Genomic DNA, 20,810 nt, shown 5'->3' with positions numbered 1-20,810 from the left:
TGGTGGTGCCTGAGGGACTGGGAATCTACCTGTGTTCCTGCATTCAAAGCATCTGCTCATCCCCTTGAGCTATCTCTCTCTTCCCTGCTTTAGTTTTTTGTGGGGAATGATAGTTCTCTTCCTGAGTCACAAGAAAAGCAAAGAAGTATAGACCTGGGGTTTGAGTAACACTTGGTCTGGCCTTACTAGCTATACCCAGTGGTGCAGTGTGTGTGTGTGAGAGGCTGGGGTGGGGTGTGTGAAGGTAAAAATCTTTTGAAAAGATCAAAAATATCAAGAGATGACTATGAAGGCTTGGAGCTCCCAAGAGAAGCCTTGTAACTATTTCCCTTGCTGTGTTCCTCTTCTGGGTTAGCTGTAGGGCATCAGGTTTGATTGTTGCCCAGGAACTGAAGAAATGGGCCTTGAAAGGAAAGGACGTGGGGGATGGGTGGTGATCCCAGAAAACTTTGGTTGTGCCAGTTATTTCTTTTACTAATAAAAAATGAAACTCTTTGACTGCCCTGCCTGCTGAAAACAGTATTTTGGAGACCCAACTGTGCCAATATGATCACTAGTTGAGCCCCACTCGAAAATGGGGGCTTCCGGGGTGGGAGACAGCAGGCACGGGCGCCTCCCCTGCACATGGCTGTTATTCCATCCCCGGCACGTGGTTCCCCAGCCCCAAGGAGACTAGAACCCTGAGACTAGAGCCTTGCTCCTTACTCAAGACGTAATCTTTGGGCACTGTCGGGTGTGGCCCCCCAAACAAAATCGAAGATTGGGGTCCCCAACTCAAGAAAAGCCTCCAGTGGCCCAGACCGGTTTTGGGTCCGGTGCTCAATACAATGGACAGGGTGCAAGAATGTTAGGCCAGCAGATGCTGTGGGGGCTGGCTCTGCCATTCTGCGCGCCGTCTGGAGCCGGCCAAGGGGCCGCCACGGCCCCAAAGAGGAGGGGGTTCTGCGAGCGGAAGGAGCCGGGGGCCCAGCTGGGGGCGGCCAGGCCGGGTCAGGCCCCCAACCGAGGCGCGGCCCGGAGCCCTCGGCAGTGCGGCCTGGGCGGGGCGGGCTAGTTATCCTGGTGACAGCCTAGTCCTGACCCTAGCCTGGCGCCAGCCTAGGGTGTTCCAGAGGCTTCCGCTGGACCACAATTCTCAGGGGCTCGCCCGGGCAGCCTCCCTCCTTGACTTAGCCTCACCTCCCGCGCTGCGGGCTGTGTCTGGGCCTTGGAGCGCGGCACGCCGGGAATCGTAGTCCCCTCCGGGCGGCGCAGCCGCAGGAAGGGCGCGTGACGGGACTACGTTTCCCAGAGTGCACCGGGGCGGCGAGGGAAGGCAGGGGGGAAGGGACAGTCGGTCGCAGACCGCGCTGGGTTGCCGCCGCCGCCGCCGCTGCCGCCATCGAGCCAGCCCCTCGGGTGAGTGTCGGGGCCAGCGCGCCGGGCCAGGGGCTGGGCCGCGGGAGCCGCGCTCCGGGCCTCCTGGAGTCTCGCCTGCGAGTCCCCGGGCGGCCCCTCCTCTCCCCCCCCCCACCCCGGCGGCCCGAAGCCGCGCGGGGCCGGGGCCATGTGTCGCGCGCGGCTCCGCCTCCCGTCGGTCCTCTGAGGCGGCGGCCCGGGAGAACGCGGAGAGACAGTCGGGCGTCTCGCCGGGCTTTCCCGTGCGCGTGGTGGGCGCCTGTTTCTCGGAGCCCGACCACCCGGATGGGGCTCCGCGGGCCCCGCCCCGTCTGGCCCGGCCTGCCCGAGCCCCACCGGCGCTTGCAGGCGGGCTCGCGGGCGGGCCCCGGCCTTAGGCGCGTTCTTAGGCGCGTTCTGCCCGCCCGCCCGCCCGCCGAGGATTCGGGGATGGGCCCGCGCCGACGGCGCGCTCCGGCGTCTGCCCGGGGTCGGGGCGCCCACCTGCAGCAGCCCGGCCCCAGAGCCCGCAGTCGCGTTCAGCCATGGCGTAGGTGAATGCTCCCTTGCTTGGTGAACCGCCGAGCCGGCATGCCGCCCCGAACCCCGCTTTGTGGTGTCCCCGAATAGGTCCTGGTGTGGGGAGAGCTGGGGCACGGAATCGGGGGGGGGGGGCCCACGTGGGGCAGCCTCTGCCCTACAGTCAGGGAGGCATCTGGGCCTGAGGCCGGGAGCCGGCTCCCTCCCTCCCTTCCCCATCTGTGGTCAGGCCCCAGCTATGGAGGCGCGGGGCACTGGTGTGTATGTGTGTGTGTGTGTGAGAGAGAGAGAGAGAGAGAGACAGACAGACAGACAGACAGAGAGGCCGACCTTGTTACAGGACTGAGGGAATCCGAAGAGGCCAAGTGGCCTTTATTTGCCATCTCATACGTACGCCTCATCGCATCTTTCTGCCCGTTATAGAATCAGAGAACTAGTCCCCAGCAGAGGATGATTCCAGAAGAAGGGCGGTGTTGAAGTGACTCTCATGGAAAACGTATAAGATGGGCAGGCGATCCAGCATGCCAAGGAGCCAGACCGGAGGCTGCTTTAAGGGATGGGCACCTTTGGAAGGGGGGGGGCTGACTCAGACCCAGGGTGGGGGGTGGGTGAGAACCTCCTGAAGCCTAAGGGACAGACGAAGAGCTGGAGACTGCAGTCAGGCCGCTCTTGCTTCCCTGCAGCCGGGGCCACCTATGAATGGGCAGGAAACTGGATACATTTATTTGGGGCACTTGCCCCTGATGGTGGCTTCAGGGAGCCTCAGAGGTCTGGGAGAAGGAGACTGTTGGTGGGAGAGTGAAGGCTCTTCTCATGGAGAGATGCACGGAGTCCTTCCTCCCGGGCAGAGCTTGGGACTTGGGGAAGAGATAGCTTGCCAAGAGTTGGTTCCTCTGACCTATTGCCACGTTTGAGCCATGGATATTGCAGGGACAAAAGAAACATCTCAAAAGAAAAGAAAAAGAAACATCTCAGGCTCTGCAGATATGTTGGCAGCAGCGAGCAGGATGCCAGGTCTCTTAGGAGCGTTCAGTTAGGCCGGTGATACACAAGCTGCCACCCTGGGACATTTTTTGCCCCAGAAGTTGAATCTGCCTGTCTAGTTCTGTCTAGTCATCCTCCCTGATCAAGGAGGGCAGGATCTGTCCAGATCTTAGCTGGGGCCTGCTTTGTCTCTGGATTCAACCCTCTTCATCGCCACTCAGACGGAGTCAGGTTTCTCACGGTTTGCTAGTGGAGGGCAGCGGGCACTACCGGCCAGACACTCATGGGGGCTGTAGACTGGAACCCCGCAGTGCCAGCTCTCAGCATCTGCTTCAGGAGCTCTCTAGACTCTTTGGATGGGTTCTTCCTAGGACACAGGTTTCAGGTGAGTCCGCTTCTGATGATGAATTAGCACATTCCAAGACTGGCGTTTGGGCCACCAGAGTTTTTCTTCGAGGCCTAAAAGATAATGGTTCCTTCTTGAAAGTTACCCAGAAGTAGGAGGAAGTAATCTCTCCTGATCTCTAGCAGTTCTCTTGAAGTGCTGCGTGTAGGATCAGCTGACCTTTGCTAGGCATTGTGGCTCCCAAAAGTTCTTGTACTTTCTGGAACTTGGCGAGCTATCTTGGGCCTCAGAGATAAGAGGAGAACCATTGGATTCTCTAGGACCTGTTTTCACCATCTCTTGTTGGGCTGACCTGGGAAACTGGCTTAGAGCAGTTGGGATGTGGCTGCACAAATTGGAGCAGGGGATTTTAGCCTCTTAACAACTAGGGCCCAGGGCTAGAGAGCTAGTACTGGGGGTGCTTTTCTTTTATGTGGCTGGCTCTAGTTTGATCCCTTGCATCTTTCCCTTGTGGTTCTGGAGTAATTCCTGAGTGCAGAGCCTCAAGTCACCCCTGAACATAGCTGAGTGTAGCCCCCCGCCAAAAAAAAAAATCAAACCTTTGGTCTTAAAGGAACATGGCAGCCCCCTCTCAGGCTAGGTTTGGGGGGTGGGGTGTGTGTGTGTGTCACCCCTAGCTAGGTTTTAGGGGTGTTTGTATTTTTTTCGTTTTGGGTCACACCCAGTGATGCTCAGGGGTTACTCCAGTCTCTTCCCTCAGTAATTACTCCTGGCAGTGCTTGGGGGACCATATGGGATGCTGGGAATCGAACCCAGGTCAGCCAGGTGCAAGGCAAACACCTACCTGTGTATTACCTCTCTGGCCTCTAGGTTTCAGTTTTATTTGTTATCTTTGCAAGTAGGAATGGGGTGAATGGCACAGAATTCTCAAAATCCAGAACTGGAAGGTACCCTGTATCAATTCTAGGATTTTTTTTTTTTTCTTTGTTGGGTCACACCCGGCAATGCTCAGGGGTTACTCCTGGCAGTGCTCGGGGGACCATATGGGATGCTGGGAATTGAACCCGGGTTGGCCGAGTGCAAGGCAAATGCCCTACCTGCTGTGCTATTGCTCCAGCCAGGATTTCTTTATTGGTGTCTTGTAGGGACACTGTTTAGGTTTGGGCCACACCTTGGCTTACTCCTGACTCTGCTCAGGAATCAAATTAGTGGTGCTGTGTGCAAGGCCAGCACCTTAACCTCTACATATTTTGGCCCTGGGAGTTACTTTTTTCTCCTTTCTCTTTAATGATGACTTTTATTCACCAAGTATTCTTTGGGCCCTGTCTTTGTGTCAGTCCCTGACTGAATCTGGAGGTAGAAAAATGAACCCTACGCAGTTCTGTTTGCAGAAAAATGAGGTCACAGTAGTGAGGGATACAGTGATAATAAATGCTATTGTGTGCTGAAGGCTAAATTGAAGGGGCCACGGCCCTGAGTGTTTAGAGCCCTGCAGAGGAAAGGCTGTTAGTGAGTTCACTCCTCCAGTGCCTAGCGAAAACTACAGAACAAGGTACCCCCTGATGGAGGGCCCCGCCCTTCAGTGCTGCTACTCTCCAAATGGTTGTGGCTCTGAGTCTAGGTTTTTGTGTGTGTGTTGGTGGGGAGGGGGCATACCCAGCAATGCTCAGGGATTGCTTCTGGTTCTGCACTCAGGAATTATTCCGGGCAGGCTCAGGGGACCATATGGGGTCCTAGGGATGGAACCTGGGTTAACAGGACAAATGCCCTACCCACTTGACTGTCTCTCCAACCTCTTGGCTGCTGTTTTCTATGACCTGCTCTTCCTCCATCCCCAGGGTTTCTTCTAGGGCTTCTCTCAGTGCCTTTAGTGAGTCTCTCCAGGGTTTTATAGCTTCCTGATTCCTCGCCTGGATGGAGCTTGGATTTGTGGTTCAGACACTTTGGCCAAGTCCCTCTCAGTAATCACCTTTGTTTACGTGCCTACTAGTTGCTGCTGAGGTGGGATGCGTGAAGACATTTTTCCTAAGAGAGGACCAAGGATGTGGTGTAAGTGCTGGAGCAGGGCCAGAGAGCTAATGCAGGGCTTAAGGTACTTACCTGCATATGGTCCCCTGAGCACCACCAGGAGTGAACCCTGAGCATGACTGGGTGTGGCCCAAAGGATGGGTGCTGGAGCACATGATTTGGATGTGTGAGGTCCTGGCTTCGATCCTTGGTCAAATGGCCCCCAGAGCACCAATGGGTGTGCCCCCTCAAAATTTTAGTTTTGGGGCCATACCTGGAAATGCTCAGACATTATTTCTGGTGGTTACTCAGGGGACCATGTGGTGCTGAGACTCAGATCCAGTCTTCCTGCATGCAAAGCTTACATTCTGGCCATTAAACTATGAGCTGTGTCTCCTATACCCCTCCTCTCCCCTGCAAATTTTTAAAAAATGAGATAAAGGGGCCTTTCAGCAATGGAAAGGAATAATCCTTTTGCAGGAAGAGGCATAAATCCAAAAGGTTTTTACATTATGGACATTGAAAAGTGTGCAGGATTTCTATGGGAATGGGGGGGGGTAGTAATTTTTGTTTTGGGGCCATACCCAGTGGTGCTCAGGGCTAACTCCTGGCTCTCTGGTCAAGTGTCACTTCTGGGAACCCAGGGGACTAGATGTGGTGTCTGGGGTTAAACCCCGGGTTGGTCATGTGTAAGGCGGATGCCCAACCCACTGTACTGTTGTTCCCGCCCCCTGGAATGTTTCCTAATAGAGCTTTTTTGATTTTGTTTTGGGTGGGTTTTTAAATTATTATTATTATTGTTATTGTTGGGGCTGGAGCACAGCGGGTAGAGCGTTTGCCTTGCATGCGGCTGACCCAGGTTCAATTCTACCGCTCCTCTCTGAGACCCTCGCAAGCTACCGAGAATATCCCGCCCGCACAACAGAGCCTGGCAAGCTACTCGTGGCGTATTTGATATGCCAAAAACAGTAACAACAAGTCTCACAATGGAGATGTTACTGGTGCCCGCTCGAGCAAAATCGATGAGCAACGGGTAACAGTGACAGGGACCTCCTCCTTCTCCACCTCCTCCCCCTCCCTCTCCTCCTCCCTCCTCCTCCTCCTCCTTCTTCTTCTTTCTTCATCATCATCATTTTGGTTTCACTTTTGCTTTGTTTGGTTTTGGGGGCCACACCCAGCTGTGCTCAGGGATTACTCTTGGCTCTGTACTCAGGCATCACTACTGGAAGGCCTCAGGGGACCATATAGAGTGCCAGGGATCCAACCTGGGTTCCTGACATGCAAGAGAAGTGTCTGCCTGCTGTACTATCTTCGGAGTCCACTCCCTCTTTTTTTTGGAGGGGTGGTGGGGACACACCCAGTATACTATATATTAAACTTAACCTAGCTGTATGCTAGTGATCACTCCTGGCGATTCATGGGAGAATATTGTGTGCGGTGATCAAATCCAGATTGGTTATATGCAAGGAAAGTACCTGACACACTGTATTAGCTCTCTGGGTTTTTGTTTTGTTTTGCTTTGTTTTGTTTTCTTTTTGGGTCACACCTGGCGATGCACAGGAGTTACTCCTGGCTCTGAACTCAGGAATTACTCCTGGCAGTGCTCAGGGGACCATATGGGATGCTGGGAATCGAACCTGGGTTGGCTGCGTGCAAGGCAAAAGCGCTACCCCCTGTGCTATTGCTCCAGTCCCTCTGGGTTTTTTTTGTTTATTTTCACTTGCTTTTTCAACCACCAGTTTACTCAGTTTGTTCTTGGGTTACTCCTGGCTCTGCCCTCAGGAATTAACTCTTGGCAGGCTCAGGAGACCATATGGGATGTTGGGGACCAAACCTGGATTGGCCTCATGCAAGGCAAATGCCGTACCTGCTGTAATATCTCATACCTTCATGGAGCTTGGGTTTTTGTTGTTATTGTTTTCAGTGAATTTTTTTTCTGATGAGTCATTTGAGGGTGTTAGTGTATTTAATACTATTGGGTTAGCTGGCCTTTCCCCGTTTAGAGATTCTGTGATTCTCTTGCAGTGATCTGAATTCAGACCCATATGAAAGGATCATTCTGATCACCCTGGCCACAGGCCACGTTATCAGTTGGAATGTGCCCTCCTAGGAAGTATCCTTTGTTCAGATCTGGCTGTGACGGGGGAAGTGTCTAGTGGCTAGGGAAAAAGGACTGAGGTGGAGAGTGGGAGAAGTGTCCCTGCTCACTGACCCCAGGGCTTCCTCTGTGGGTTGACATGTAAAGATCAAGACCCCCTCGCTGGTGGCTGGTACCAACCCCGTGCCAACTCCCTAAACCCCCAGTTGGAGAGGGGGCTTTCCTATAGGAGAAACCCCACAGCCTGAAAACTAACGCTCTTTGCCTCTATGAACTGAGAAAATTCTGAATTTGTTTTTTTATTCATTTATTTAGGTTTGGGGGCCACACCCGGCAGTGTTCAGGGGCTAGTCCTTCCTCTGTGCTCAGGAACGCTTCCTGGCTGTGCTCCGGGAACCATATGTTGAACCGGGGATTCAAACTGGTGTCAGCCACATGCAAGGCAAGCGCCTTACCACCTGTTCTATCTCTGGCCCCAATTCTGGAGTTTATCTGTCTCAGATACTCCATTGTCGGGGGTACATATGTGAGCAGACTGTGTGCGAGAAGCCATATGTGGTGGTGGGGACTGGAGAGAAGTGGGTGGACAGGGAGAGGGAAAGGAGAGGGGGAAATGGGTGTGTCCTTGTTGGTTGCAGGTTTCGGGGATTATACTAGAGCTCCGGCCTCACCCATTTCTTTAATTGTGCTCTTGTATTTCTTCAGTTGTGGGGCTTGAAGATATACCCCCTGGGGCTTGCCCTCTTGGTTGGGCACACAAGTTTATGGTTGTGGTGCATGCTTCGGGTCACTGCTTTCGCATGTGCTTGGCAGACTAGGATGCCCACACTTTTCTAATTGTGGTACTCATACACACCTATGTGGTGCCACTGGCAACTGCTCGTGGCAATAGAAATCTCAAGACAGCAGAGCTGCTGGATTGCACCTGATGAGTGTGGCACACGGGCCGTGAACTCGGGCCATGCACTTAAAGGGCTGGACTGTTAAGCCACTTCTTCAGCACTAGATTTCTTCCTTCTTGGAATCCTGGTTTCCTTAAGAAACTAATTATGGGTTGCTGGGGAGATAGTATAGGCACAGGGCAAGCACCTTGCGTGACCAAGTGTAGCCCCGGAGGCTGTTATGCCCCCCTGGGGTAGCCTGGCGAGTACATGATGTTACAGACCTGAGCAGCACCGCATTCTCATGCTGAGGGCTGAGAATCACCAGGTGGAGGCCTGAGCTCCTCAGCACCACTGTGAAGCTCCCCCCAAAAGAATACAAGTCAGTTATGGGGCAGGAGAGGTAATTCAGGGGTTAAGGTGCTTGCTTTGCATGTCGCTATCCTTGGTTCAGTACCTGGCACTACAGCATAGCTGGGGGTAATCTCTGAGCACAGAGCCAGGAGTAGCCCCCAAGCACCACCAGGTGTGGTGCAGCACCCCTTGCCCCTCCCCCATAAGAAATGAAAGAGAAACCAGTTTTTGAGCTCAGAGGTGTGGCTCAGTGGTGGAGTGCCTTCCTCATACATGTATGTAAGACTGTTCTATCCCTGGCACCAGAAAAAAAAAAAAAAACTGTTACTATCCTCTATAAAATGATGATAATCTGTCATAACCTGGCTTACAGTTATGAGGCTCAAATGAGATAGCAAGGGGCTGGAGTGATAGCACAGCGGGTAGGGCGTTTGCCTTGCACGCAGCCGACCCGGGTTCGATTCCCAGCATCCCATATGGTCCCCTGAGCACCACTAGGGGTAATTCCTGAGTGCAGAGCCAGGAGTAACCCCTGTGCGTCGCCGGATGTGACCCAAAAAGCGAGAAAAAAAAGAAAATCAAAAGAGATAGCAAAATGCTGGCACATAGGAGGTATTTCCTCTACCACCATTCTAGGAATGGTGCATTCATCCCCCACACTTTGTATTGTTTTTTTTTTGGCCACACCTGGCAGTAGCTCAGGGCTTTATCCTGGCAGGGCTTAGGGGGCCATATGCCGTACAGGGGATCAAACTTCCATCAGTCACTTGCAAAGCAAACCCTTACCCAATGTACTATTTCCAGCCCTGTTCTATTTTGTTTCGTTTTGTTTTTGATTTTTGAACCACACCCCATGGTGCTCAGGGGTAACTCCTGGCCCTGCATCCGGGAATTACTCCTGGTGGTGCTCAGGGGACCATATGGGATGCTGGGGCTGAACCTAGGTTGGCCGTGTGCAAGGGAAATACCTCTATGTACTGTACTATAGCTTTGCCCCCCCCATCCTTATTCTTTTATTTTGCTAGTTTTTTTTTTGGGGGGGGTCACACCTGGCGATGCACAGGGGTTACTCCTGGCAGTGCTCAGGGGACCATATGGGATGCTGGGATTCGAACCCAGGCTGGCCGCGTGCAAGGCAAACGCCCTATCCTCTGTGCTATCGCTCCAGCTCCTATTTTGTTAGTTATTAACCCCTTATTGTGCCTGAATTTTAATATTTATTGTGTGAACATACCTGTGTGTGTATGGATAGGGCTTGATTCTAGCTATGGTGACAGGCATCCACTGAAGAGGTGTTGGAACATTTTCCCTTGGATATGGTGAGGGGCCTTGTATACTGATGAGTCGGCTGAGAGGGGAACAGACTGGTTTTTATTTTGCAGGTGGTGAGGGCACACCCAGCAGTGTTAGGGGGTGATTAGTTTTGGGGGTTCAAGCTCCCTGAACCGTCTCCCCAGAGAGGTCAGGCCTTGAGTGTAACTGTGCTTGCCTTTTAGCCAGGGGTGAGATCGTGGGTTGGACCCATGTTCTACTTGCCACATGCCCCAGATAGAAGATGGCAGGTTTGGTGAGGAAGCATTATATCCTGACAACTTGGACAGAGGGTGGAGAGGAAGTGGGTCACTTGGCCGTTTAAATTCAATGCAGTTTGTGCAGTGCTCATGCCTCTTCCAGAGAAGGACTCACCTCTTGGCCCAACCTCAACATGTTGGTAGAATTGGCCAGTATTGCTATTGAGGGCTGGTCCAGCACCAGGGCAGCAAGTGCCCTTCCCAGCTAGGGAGGGAGATGGACCATAAGCAGATTTCTTGAGCATGACACAGACTCAGGCAGTGACACATGCTAAGAAAACAATGGATGAAATGAGTAACTGGGCAGCAACTTTAGACTATGTTCAGGATATTCAGGGTGAGGAGGTGACATTTGAGCTGACACTTATGTAACAAGGATCAGACACCTGTATCCAAAGGGGAGACCCAAAGGGGAGTGATCCAGGTAGTAGGATCAATAGTCACAAAGTTCATGGGTGAGAACAGGCTCAGCGTGCCCAGTATGACTGCAGAGGAGAGAGGGAGTGGCAGAGGCTGGGGTCAGGGAGCCTGGAGGACAGGTCACCTAGTACCTTGAAGGTAGGTTAAGTGGTTGAGACTTGGTCAGTGGAGAATGGGAAAGAAGTCAGGGTGGGCTAGAGTTTAGAATGCACTACACCCCTCAGACCATGAGTTAAAGGAGGTTTTTAGGGAGGTGGTGCTCAGGGCTTGTTCCTGGCTCTCTCTAAGGGATCACTCCTTGGGGTTCGTACAAGTGCTTCAGGGCTTTGTGCACCTGGCAGGTAGGTGAGAGTGTAGTGGCCGCAGTTGGGACTGAGTTCTAGGACCCCACTAGGGACTTCCCAGAGACCTTGGCAATAGTTCTTTAGACGTGCGAGCATCCTTCTGTGTATCATTCTGGAACTAGTGACCTCCTCCTCCATGCTCCAACCCTGCGCTGGAACCTGGTCTAGCCAGCTGGGACAGGAAGGCTTGGTGTCACTCGGGCAAAATGGTAGAATGGGCTTGTGACTCTGAAGGCTGGAGAGAGCTGTGAGTTCAGCCCCCATGAAAACCCCTGTTGGGGCTGGTAAGTTCGGTGTATAAATCTGCCTGGCACCCCTGGCCTGATCAGCGCGGAAGCAGCTTTCCTGTTGGTGTGGTCTGATCATTTCTATCTTCAAAGCAGTGCCTCTGTGTATTAGGCTACTGACTTTTAACGAGGTATCTCTCCTGCCAAGCCTCATCTAGCTGTGCTCCAACAAGATTCGGACTCACTGAGTGTGAGGGGCGAATGCATGTCAAGCCCTCAGCTCATTTCTGCACCGCAGACACTTGAGTGACCATGAGATGTTGTCAGCTACACTGCTCTGTCAGGTGTTGTCCCTCAGAAACGACCCAGGATGGAGGATGAAATGAAGTATTCCTGTCGCCTAAATGGCATCTCTTGGGCCAGGGTTTCCTGGGATGTGCAGGGGATTGAATCTAGAGCCTCACAAATACAAGGCAAATACTCCACCACTGAGTCACCATCCAGATCCAGGCTGAAGGTTTTGTGGTCTTTGTTTTGAACAGAGGCAGGAGTGGGACCATACCTGCCCGGCATGCCCAGGGATCACTTGGGGCTCAGGGCTCGAGATCATAGTAGTGCCAGGGACTGAACTGGGGCCAGCTGCATGCAAGACAAGGGAGAGTCGGGGGGCGAGGGGGGGGAGGGTGACAACTCAGGGTTTGCAGCTTGCTCTGTTCGGGGATTACTCCTGCCAGTGCTAGGGGACTGTATGCAGTTCCAGGGGTTGAGCCCAGGTGGACCCCGTGCACAGTAAGTGCCTGCCCCCGTACTGTCTCTCAGGTCCCAAGGCAGGCACCTTCACTTCTGATTACTCTCTAGTCTCTATTTTAACTTGGGGTCTGTGATTTTATGGAATGTGAACAACCTAAAATTCTTTGCAATGTTAAGGCCACTCTCTCTCTGCAAAGTATTTGGGAGCGTGCCATGGATTTCAAGACCCCATTCTAGAGTCTTTGCACCCGCAGAAACCTAAGGAACTGACTCAGAGCTGCCACTCGGTGGTGTGAGAGAGGCCAGGCTGTCACTGTCATTTCTGCTTGAGGGGCCTGGTCTCAGTCAGCCTGAAGGCTTGGCGTGAAGCTGGGGACAGCGTGGTGACCTTCTTGGAAATCCCGAAGGTCAGTCCCCGTCTGATGTGCGGTTGCCTCTGAGACGTGGCATTTTGTTTCTCGGCTTTTCTTAGTAGGTCAGGACTTAGTGGCTGTTTTGAGAACCAGCCTCCCCGCCTGACCTAGACCCATTTTCTGGGAAGGGCATGAAGCTCTGTACCCTTAATTGTTTTGGACTAAGGATTCCACACCCCACGACCCCCTCGCACTGAGTTGAAAGCTGTGACCGTTTGGAGTGAGAAGCTGTAACCCAAAGGAGTCTGTGGCGCCCTGCTCTGAGGTGGGAGACGGGCCATACCAGGGGCCGGCAGGGGCCACAGGCAGAAGAGTGGGTCCTAGGAGTGCTGATTAGGGTTTGTCCGTGGGCTGGGGGCTGCATGACTCTGGGAAGGATAGATGGCAGCTGAAGGGAGACCAGGGCCTGAGGAACTGAAGGGGCAGAGAAAGGGGGAGCTATCCCAGGAAGCCTGATGAGGAGCTGGGGCAGGGTAAGCACAGAGTGGGGGAGGGGTGGGACCAGGGAGGGAGGGAGGGACAGAGGGAGCTTGGGTGAAGGAGTTGACCTTTTTTGGGGGGGGTTCACACCCGGCAATGCACTGGGGTTATTCCTGTCTCATGCCCTCAGGAATTACTCCTGGCGGTGCTCAGGGGACCATATGGGATGCTGGGAATCGAACCCGGGCCGGCTGCGTGCAAGGCAAGTGCCTACCACTGTGCTATTGCTCCAGCCCCAGGAGTTGACCTTTTAACCATGCCAGCTTTGGAGTTCGGAGGTCAGGGTTGCAAAGTTAGCAGTAAGACCACGCCCCGTTGTCAGCTCAGCATCCCAGATGAGCTTGAGAAAGACTCGCCTCTCCTCAGAGTGATGACTGAGGAGTCTGACCACCCAGCCCTTGTGAGCCTGACAGAGGAATCAGGATCAAAGAGGCCTCTCATGAGGCTTCAGGGCCCCGCTTGGCACCCTTACAACAAAGACCTCAGGCCTCAGCACTTTAAGGTTCCTTCTCATGTTCCCGGAGCCTCTGAACTGTCTCTTCATGCCCTGCCCTGCCCTGCCCAGCCATCCCTCTACTCACGTCTCTATTCTGCACAGTGGTTTTTTTTTCCCCCCCAGGTTGGGGGAGGAGGTGGGGGCTTGCCCACTGGCTGTGCTCAGGGCTTACTCCTGGCTCTGTGCTCAGAACTAGGTTTGGCAATATAAAGGCAAGTGCCTTAACCCCAGTACTGTCAAAGTGGGCCATGCCCAGAGACTGCTCCCTCTCAGCTCGGGGCTGCATGATCCCGGGACTCAGACATAAGCGTCTGTGTGTGAAGCTTGCACTCAGCCTGGGGAGCGATCTCTCCGGTCCCGCTGTGTCCCCAGACATTTGCTTCTGCAGTTTCTTTGCAGAACAAACTTTCCAAGATCTTTCCTGAGGTCCGTCCAGACCTGCCGAGAGGGGAGGGACAGGTGACCCTTATCCCTTTCCACTCTCCCCAGAGCTCTCAGGCTGGGCAACGACTCCTGGGGGTAAGATCCGGGGTTGGGCTGCAGCGGGTGGGCTTGGCGTCGTGCAGAGCAGGGAGGAAGGGGTACAGGTGGCCTTGGTCTGGCCCCTTGGAACTCAGACCGGGACAGCCTCTGAGACTGCCTGTTGATTTGGGATTTCCCACTTGTTGATTTGTTTCTTGGCAGAGTGTGAGCTGGGACACACCTCGTGTTCCTCTGTAACAGGCGTGGCGGGGCCAGGCGCTCTCCTGCTTGTTTTAGACTTTCCTGGACATTTCTTAGTCATTACAGTGCTAAGCTGCTATTTTTAGCACCATCACCTCCTAGGCGGCCTAAAATAAAGCTGGCTAAGTTTCCTGGCCCCTCATTGGCTGGAGTATTGGTCACAGGCTAGAAGATTGACTGGACTGAGAATAAACCACTGTCCCTCTACCGTGTCCCTCCCTGCTGGCTCCTTTGGCCTCAAGTGAGGTCATGGAGTTGGGTGTGACCAGCACTCCTGTGATGTGAGGCTCTCCCGTTTCTCCTTTCTCCCCCCTCCTAGGCATCACAACATCATCAAAGTGCCACCCCCATTCTCCTGAGGCCCCAAGTGGGCGCGTGGGTAGCATCAGCTTCTCCCCAATGATGGACTGCTGACTTGAACCCCCTTCCTCACCGCTTTGCTTCAGAGTCCTGTTACTGGGAGGGATGGCGCCTCTGTGGTCAGAGGCAGAGGGCACAATGCTGGATCCCATGGTGGGGGTGTCGGGGGGGCTTCTAGGAACAAAGCTGGGGGACTGTTTGCTGAGTTTGGCTTTTCCTTCTAGCACCTTGGGCTTGTGGTCTCTAGCTGGGAGAAGAGGACGCAAGTCCAGGCCCCTCCCCACCCCCCTCAGCTCTTGATGTGAGGCTCTTACTCTGAAGTGGGCAGGCGTGACCCCATCAAAGAAGGAAGGGCCTTAAGACTGGAGGGGCTCCCTTGCTTTTCTTTTTTTTTTTTTTTTTTTGCTTTTTGGGTCACACCTGGCGATGCACAGGGGTTACTCCTGGCTCTGCACTCAGGAATCACCCCTGGCAGTGCTCAGGGGACCATATGGGATGCTGGGAATCGAACCCGGGTCGGCCGCTTGCAAGGCAAACGCCTTACCCGCTGTGCTACCGCTCCAGCCCCTCCCTTGCTGTTTTCATTGCAAAAGGGGATTTGAGGCGCGGCCCCCCCCCCCCCCATTAGAGTACCCAGGACAGTAGCATCCTGGAGCCCCAAGGCCCATTTGGATGGGGAGAGGCCTGGGGCTGTGGAAGAGAACACTTGGCATGGAGAGCAGTTCCTGACTCGGGCAAGAAGTGCGGCCTCTGGTTTTTCAAGCATTGAGAGGAGTAAGGATGTGGGGAGGGTGCGTAGCTGCTCCTTAAGTCCCCTCACTGGACACAGAAGGGCCTGTTCTGACCGTCCCTTGTCCTGGCTCCATTCTCAGTCGCCTAGTCTGGTTTCCTGGACTGCAGCAGGTCTCCCGTGGGGAGGCCCTAGGGTCGCCGGAGAGTTGACACCTCAGCAGAGGACACAGTGCTCCAGGAGGCTGTGGGACAGAGTGCCGGCTGGTTCCTGCTCCCGCCCTGCCAACCTTTCTCATCTCGCCCTTCGTGCAGGTCTCCACGAGCCGGGTGACGCTCCAGAATGGGAGACAAGCCAATTTGGGAGCAGATTGGATCCAGCTTCATTCAGCATTACTACCAGTTATTTGATAATGACAGAACTCAGCTAGGCGCAATTTACGTAAGTCTGCCTCGTGGAACTCCAGGGATCAGTTGAGATGTTGGGCTGACGTGTTCCGTTCATCCGTTCTGGGGTTGCGTTTAACTGGACCTGGAGCGGGTGGGGGCAGTACTGACGGCTGGGCCACGCCGAGTATTGCAGGTGGAGGCGGGGCCCTGTTCCCAATTCTGCTGCTCCTGGAGCTGCCGGTGCAAGACAAGCCCTTAACCCCTGTACTGTCTCTCGAGACTATCTGACCTTTTGCCTGCGAGGCAGGGATTCTGAGCGTGGCCCAGCTACCTGGTCTATTTCCCTTGTGGCAGCTTTCTCCGTGGTGAGGGTCTTGGAGGCCTGGGCAGGTGGCCAGTCAATCTGCTGTCCTGGGAGTGTGTCGGTGAGGGTGCTCCACCGCAGGTCCAATTTAGACTTGTGGCGCCCTCTGGAGGCCGCTGGGAGAAGCATCAGTGCAATGCGGAGCTCTTCTGTTCCAGGAGGCCCAGCTTCCTTCAGGGCAGCAAAAGCCCGTGTATGCTCCTGGGAAGCAGTGAGCCCCAGGAGGCCGGGGCGACCTTGAGAAACAGGCACTGTTTGGTATTTTAGTGCGGTTTGTGTGCACCACGAGTTGTGTTTGACCCTGCCCAGCCATACTTAGCAGGTGCTGTCCAGGATAGGAGCGATGGAGTCGCACAGACCTGCAGCCTGGGTGCACCCTTCTGTATCTCCCACCAGAGACTTAGGGAGAAACTTTTGGGAAGTGTGGGAATTTGGGGGAGGGTTTAAAAAGATTGTAGTTAAAAGTCCAGCACAGATACACAGATACTGTCACTATCATAAATTTTTTTGAAAATTGAAGCTGTAGAAATAGTACAGGTTTGGGGGTGGGGGCATATCTGCTGATGCTCAAAGGTTAGTCCTGGCTCTGTGCTCAGGACTTAACCTAGCAATGGTTGCCACCATGTGGGATGCTGCGGATCAAGCCCAGTCAGCCACGTTCAGGGCAAGCTCCCTACCTGCTGTACTATCTCTCTGGCCCCTGAGATCATACAGGCACTTGCCATACTAATCCTTTGAGCTGCAGTGCCACATGGTCCCCTGAACACAGAGCTGGAAATGACTCCAACTGCCCCACCCCACAAAAACATATAACTGATATTGGGCCAGAGAGAGAGTCAGCAGGCTGGAGCTCATGCTTGAAATGCAGAAGGCCCAGATTCCAGAACTGGCAACATCTGGTCCCCCTGCCAGAGACCTAGGCACTGCCCCAACCCTGTCAGATGTGACCCCCACCCCCCCCACACACACATCCAAATTAGAGGGGGTAAAAGAAGTTAGAGTTTGACTCAGTTGTAGAAGCACCTATCTTGCATATGTGTAGTCCTGAGTTTGATCTCCAGCGCCACAGCAAAAGTTATTAGTACAACGTGCCTAATGTAGAGATAATAGAAAAATAAATAGCTTGCTGTGGATGACCCCAGGTACTTAATCCTTGACACTCTGTATGACACCCCCCCCAGGCTCCACTGTTGACTATTGAGCACTGCTAGGTATGGCCCAAAGCCCCCTCACCCCGCAAAATAACCTACAAAGTGTGTGATACTGCCCTCTGCTGAAATGGTGTGTGGGGGGGCAGTACTAGCCTCCAGGTACAATCGGTAGGGGAGTGATTTTCTGTTTGTTCATATAAAGAGGTAGGTTGAGTAATTTCTGACCAGTGTAGTAGGGGCCAATAAGTTTGGTGACCTCGGTGACCGTAAAATTTGGAAACTGTCTGCAGTTCCCTTCTTTATGGGCTAGGAATCTGAGTCATGAACTCATTTCCCTAAATAAGCCCCTTTTTAGGGCTTTAAATGTTTGTTGGCCTCAGCAGCTCTGACGTGAGTTTCTGGCTTTCAGATTGACGCATCATGCCTTACGTGGGAAGGAGAGCAGTTCCAGGGGAAAGCTGCCATTGTGGAGAAGTTGTCTGTAAGTAAGGGCCAGCTGGGCGGGAGGCAGCTCCTTTCTGCCCTGCTGGCTGTAGCCCATTGCTGCTCTTTCTCTTGTAGAGCCTTCCGTTCCAGAAAATTCAGCACAGCATCACGGCACAGGACCATCAGCCCACGCCGGATAGCTGCATCATCAGTATGGTGGTGGGCCAGCTCAAGGTAACTGCTACTCGGCTGCAAAGCAGGCACAGGGGAGTCCAGCACCCCTGACTTCCCTGTAGTGCCACCCGTTTATCATAGAGGACATCCAGAGTGACCCTTGTAGTTCAGTACAGTAGCCTCCAGCCACGTGTGATTTCTGTTTTGGTTTTTGGGGTATACCCAGTAGGGCTCGGGCTATTCCTGGTTCTGCGCTCGAATGATTGCTGGTGGATGCTGGGGTTTTGAGGAAAAGTCCACAGGACGCGAGGCAAGCAAACATCTTGGCCCTTGCTAGACAGAGACCTAGCTGGACAGAGACCTCCAGCTCCGCTGGAAAATATATTAAGATACTTTAAGAAAAAAATAAATTAAAATACTTGAAGAACTAGGGAGATAGTACAGAGGCTAGTGCACTTGCTTTGCACACAACAGACCTGGATTTGATCTCTGGCACCTCATATAGTCCTTGAGCATCTCTGGGAGTGTTCCAAACCAACCCCCCAGCCCCCCAAACCCTTGACACACACACACACACAAATTACAAACAACATAGTTGAAATAGTTATTTAGTAGTATCACTGTCATCCTGTTGGGCACCAGTAACTCATTTTGAGTCTTGTTACTGTTTTTGGTACATCAAATATGCTGGAGCAATAGCACAGTGGGTAGGGCATTTGCCTTGCACGAGGCCGACCTGGGTTCGATTCCTCCGTCCCTCTCGAAGAGCCCGGCAGGTTACCGAGAGTATCTCGCCTGCACGGCAGAGCCTGGCAAGCTACCCGTGGCATATTCAGTATGCCAAAAACAGTATTTAGTAGTACACATCCGTATTTCAAGAACTTATATTTTTTGTTTTTGGGTCACACCAGTGGTGTTCAGGGATCACTCCTGGCTCTGCACTCAGGAACCATTCCTGGCAGTGGTCAGGCGACTGAGTGTTCTTGTATAGAAGAGAAGAGGAAAATGCAAAGAGAAATTTTCAGTACTTGGTTCAGCCCTCAGGAGGCAGCACGGAGCACGGCCACATTGCTTCCAGTGAGGGACTGTTACTGGCATCCCAGCCAGCTTTAGCCCAGGTACAGCTCAGGCTGTGCTGAGCCCCAGCGGTCTGGCACCACAGCTCCTGCAGTAACAGAGTTCTCTGTCCACACTCTCTAGAAGACAGCTATGAGTAACTAAGCCCGGGGCTGGAGAGATACTACAGCAGGTAGGGTGCTTACTTTGCACACAACTGGCCTAGGTTCAATTGCTGGCATCCCAAGCTTTGTCTAAGCCCTCAGCACTACTGGGTATGGACAAACCCCCCACCCCCCAAAAAAAAAGATAAATAAAAGACAAAAATGACAAACTTGAGTCTCCTATGTGCAAAGTATGTGCGAGGCTTGTTGAACTTGCTCCAACCTCTCATAAACTCTTGGGAGTGAGGAGGTTTCTCCACAGAATTTAATGCTCCTTTCTCAGTAAATATAAGCATTTCCTCCTTCTTCCTAGTTTTAGGTTCTTTATCCTTGTAGTATCTGTCTACTTCAGAGTCCCCCAAAAAACATTAATCTCTGTGGTAACAATAGTTCTTAGAAAGACTGGTGATTGTTTTTTTTTTTTCTTTTTGGGTCACACCTGGCAATGCACAGGAGTTACTCCTGGCTCTGCACTCAGGAATTACTCCTGGTGGTGTTCAGGGGACCATATGAGATGCTGGGAATCGAATCCAGGTCGGCTGCATGCAAGGCAAACACCCTACCCTCTGCGCTATCACTCCAGCCCCAGACTGGTGATTTTAATGATAGTTCTAATTACCTGGATTCCTACCTTATCTAGGTCTCATCCTAGTTTTCCAGAGCTTTGATGTTTTTCATTGCAAATATTATATATTACTATACAGAGGACAAACCCCCTCATGGTAACACTTCCTTTTTTCCTGTGGCTCTGTGACCATAGTGTGAGCTCAGTTTTGAGCCTTTTCTTATATGCGTTGCCACTGTCCACTAATTGGACCAGCTGGGCTAGCCGCTAACTGGTTAGACTGCCTTTATGCAGTTACTGTTTCTTGGTGAGTACTGCAGACAGAACTCTTTCAAATGGATCCCTTGTTAACATGAGCTGAGAGGTCACTGTGAGCTCTCCTCTGTTCTGTATTTAGTTGGTAAATCTTCCTAAAATTCACAGGTACATAGTGTTTTGTGCCCAGAGCAGTGTTTGGTGCATTCTGTCAACCCACATCTGCAAGCCCTCTGGGCCTGACGGCAGTCTGAGTCCAGCACAGGAGGCCCTCATGCCCGAGTCAGCCGTCTTGGCTCTGATTCCCTCCCCTGAGCTCCCTAGTCCTTGGCCCCTTTACTAAATCTGCTTTCTGTCTTCACAGGCCGATGAAGACCCCATCATGGGGTTCCACCAGATGTTCCTGTTAAAGAACATCAACGATGCTTGGGTTTGCACCAATGACATGTTCAGGCTTGCCCTACACAACTTCGGCTGACCTCCTCCCGGCCAGGCACTCAACGCTGTTTCCTCCTCCCTCCAATTTCCGATACTATTCACACTCCTCCAGATGCTCCAAATATCATACACAAGTGAACAGAGCCGTGGTGGGAGCGGGCGCAGTGCGCTGCTGCCACCAAGGCGTTGTGCATGATGTTTGGATACTAGACTAGTTGCATCTGACAGGAGAAGTTTGTGTTGTACCAGCGCATGCCTTGGAAAGACTTAAAGTAATGCAAAAGGTTGTCTTTTTTTTTTTTCTTCTTTTTTTTTTTTATCTACTGACAAGTTGCTCTAGTAACCCAAAGAAGTGAAGGAGAAAGCAGCTGCCTCACCGCCCAGATATTGATTTGTTCAGATGTTTCAATGCCTCATGATACAATAAAACCACAAAACTTTTCTTAACAGTTTAAATTGTTTTAATTAGTTTAATAGTTGGCTGGGCATCAGTAACTCCCCTGCCCCATTGACTGCCTCACCCTTCCACGTCTACCCCAACTCAGCAATGCCTGTAAAGAGAAGAACCCTGCAGAAGCAGCGCTTCCAGCTGTTTTCTCTCAGAAGCCTACCAGAGGGTGTAGGGATCCCTCCCCTGACCCACCTGGTCCTGGGAACGTGTGCTGCAGACAGGGAGAGCTCGGGTCTGGCCGGAGGCTTCTCTTGCACTGAAGGCTCTGCAGTAAGT

General features: G+C 52.9%; 1 protein-coding gene across 1 annotated transcript; it reads left to right on the top strand.

The window, feature by feature from the left end:
* The first annotated feature begins 1,255 nt into the window (after nucleotides 1-1,255).
* On the top strand, nucleotides 1,256-20,532 carry NUTF2 (nuclear transport factor 2). Its single transcript, XM_055146256.1, has 5 exons — nucleotides 1,256-1,398; nucleotides 15,416-15,542; nucleotides 17,415-17,486; nucleotides 17,567-17,665; nucleotides 20,010-20,532. Exons 2-5 carry the CDS (start codon nucleotides 15,444-15,446, stop codon nucleotides 20,121-20,123), a joined length of 384 nt encoding a protein of 127 aa, XP_055002231.1. The 5' UTR covers nucleotides 1,256-1,398; nucleotides 15,416-15,443; the 3' UTR covers nucleotides 20,124-20,532.
* The last annotated feature ends 278 nt before the right edge of the window (nucleotides 20,533-20,810 follow it).

This window comes from Sorex araneus, chromosome 8 (assembly GCF_027595985.1).
Source record: "Sorex araneus isolate mSorAra2 chromosome 8, mSorAra2.pri, whole genome shotgun sequence".
Classification (NCBI taxonomy): domain Eukaryota; kingdom Metazoa; phylum Chordata; class Mammalia; order Eulipotyphla; family Soricidae; genus Sorex; species Sorex araneus.
The sequence above is the reverse complement of the archived record's forward strand: the minus strand, read 5'-3'. Positions and strand labels throughout refer to the sequence as shown.

Excerpts from the sequence above, each read along its gene's own strand:
- NUTF2 (XM_055146256.1), top strand. The coding sequence starts at position 15,444 with ATGGGAGACAAGCCAATTTGGGAGCAGATTGGATCCAGCTTCATTCAG. Across the intron at positions 15,543-17,414 it reads CTCAGCTAGGCGCAATTTAC|ATTGACGCATCATGCCTTAC; the intron begins GTAAGTCTGCCT and ends TCTGGCTTTCAG. Across the intron at positions 17,487-17,566 it reads CCATTGTGGAGAAGTTGTCT|AGCCTTCCGTTCCAGAAAAT; the intron begins GTAAGTAAGGGC and ends TTTCTCTTGTAG.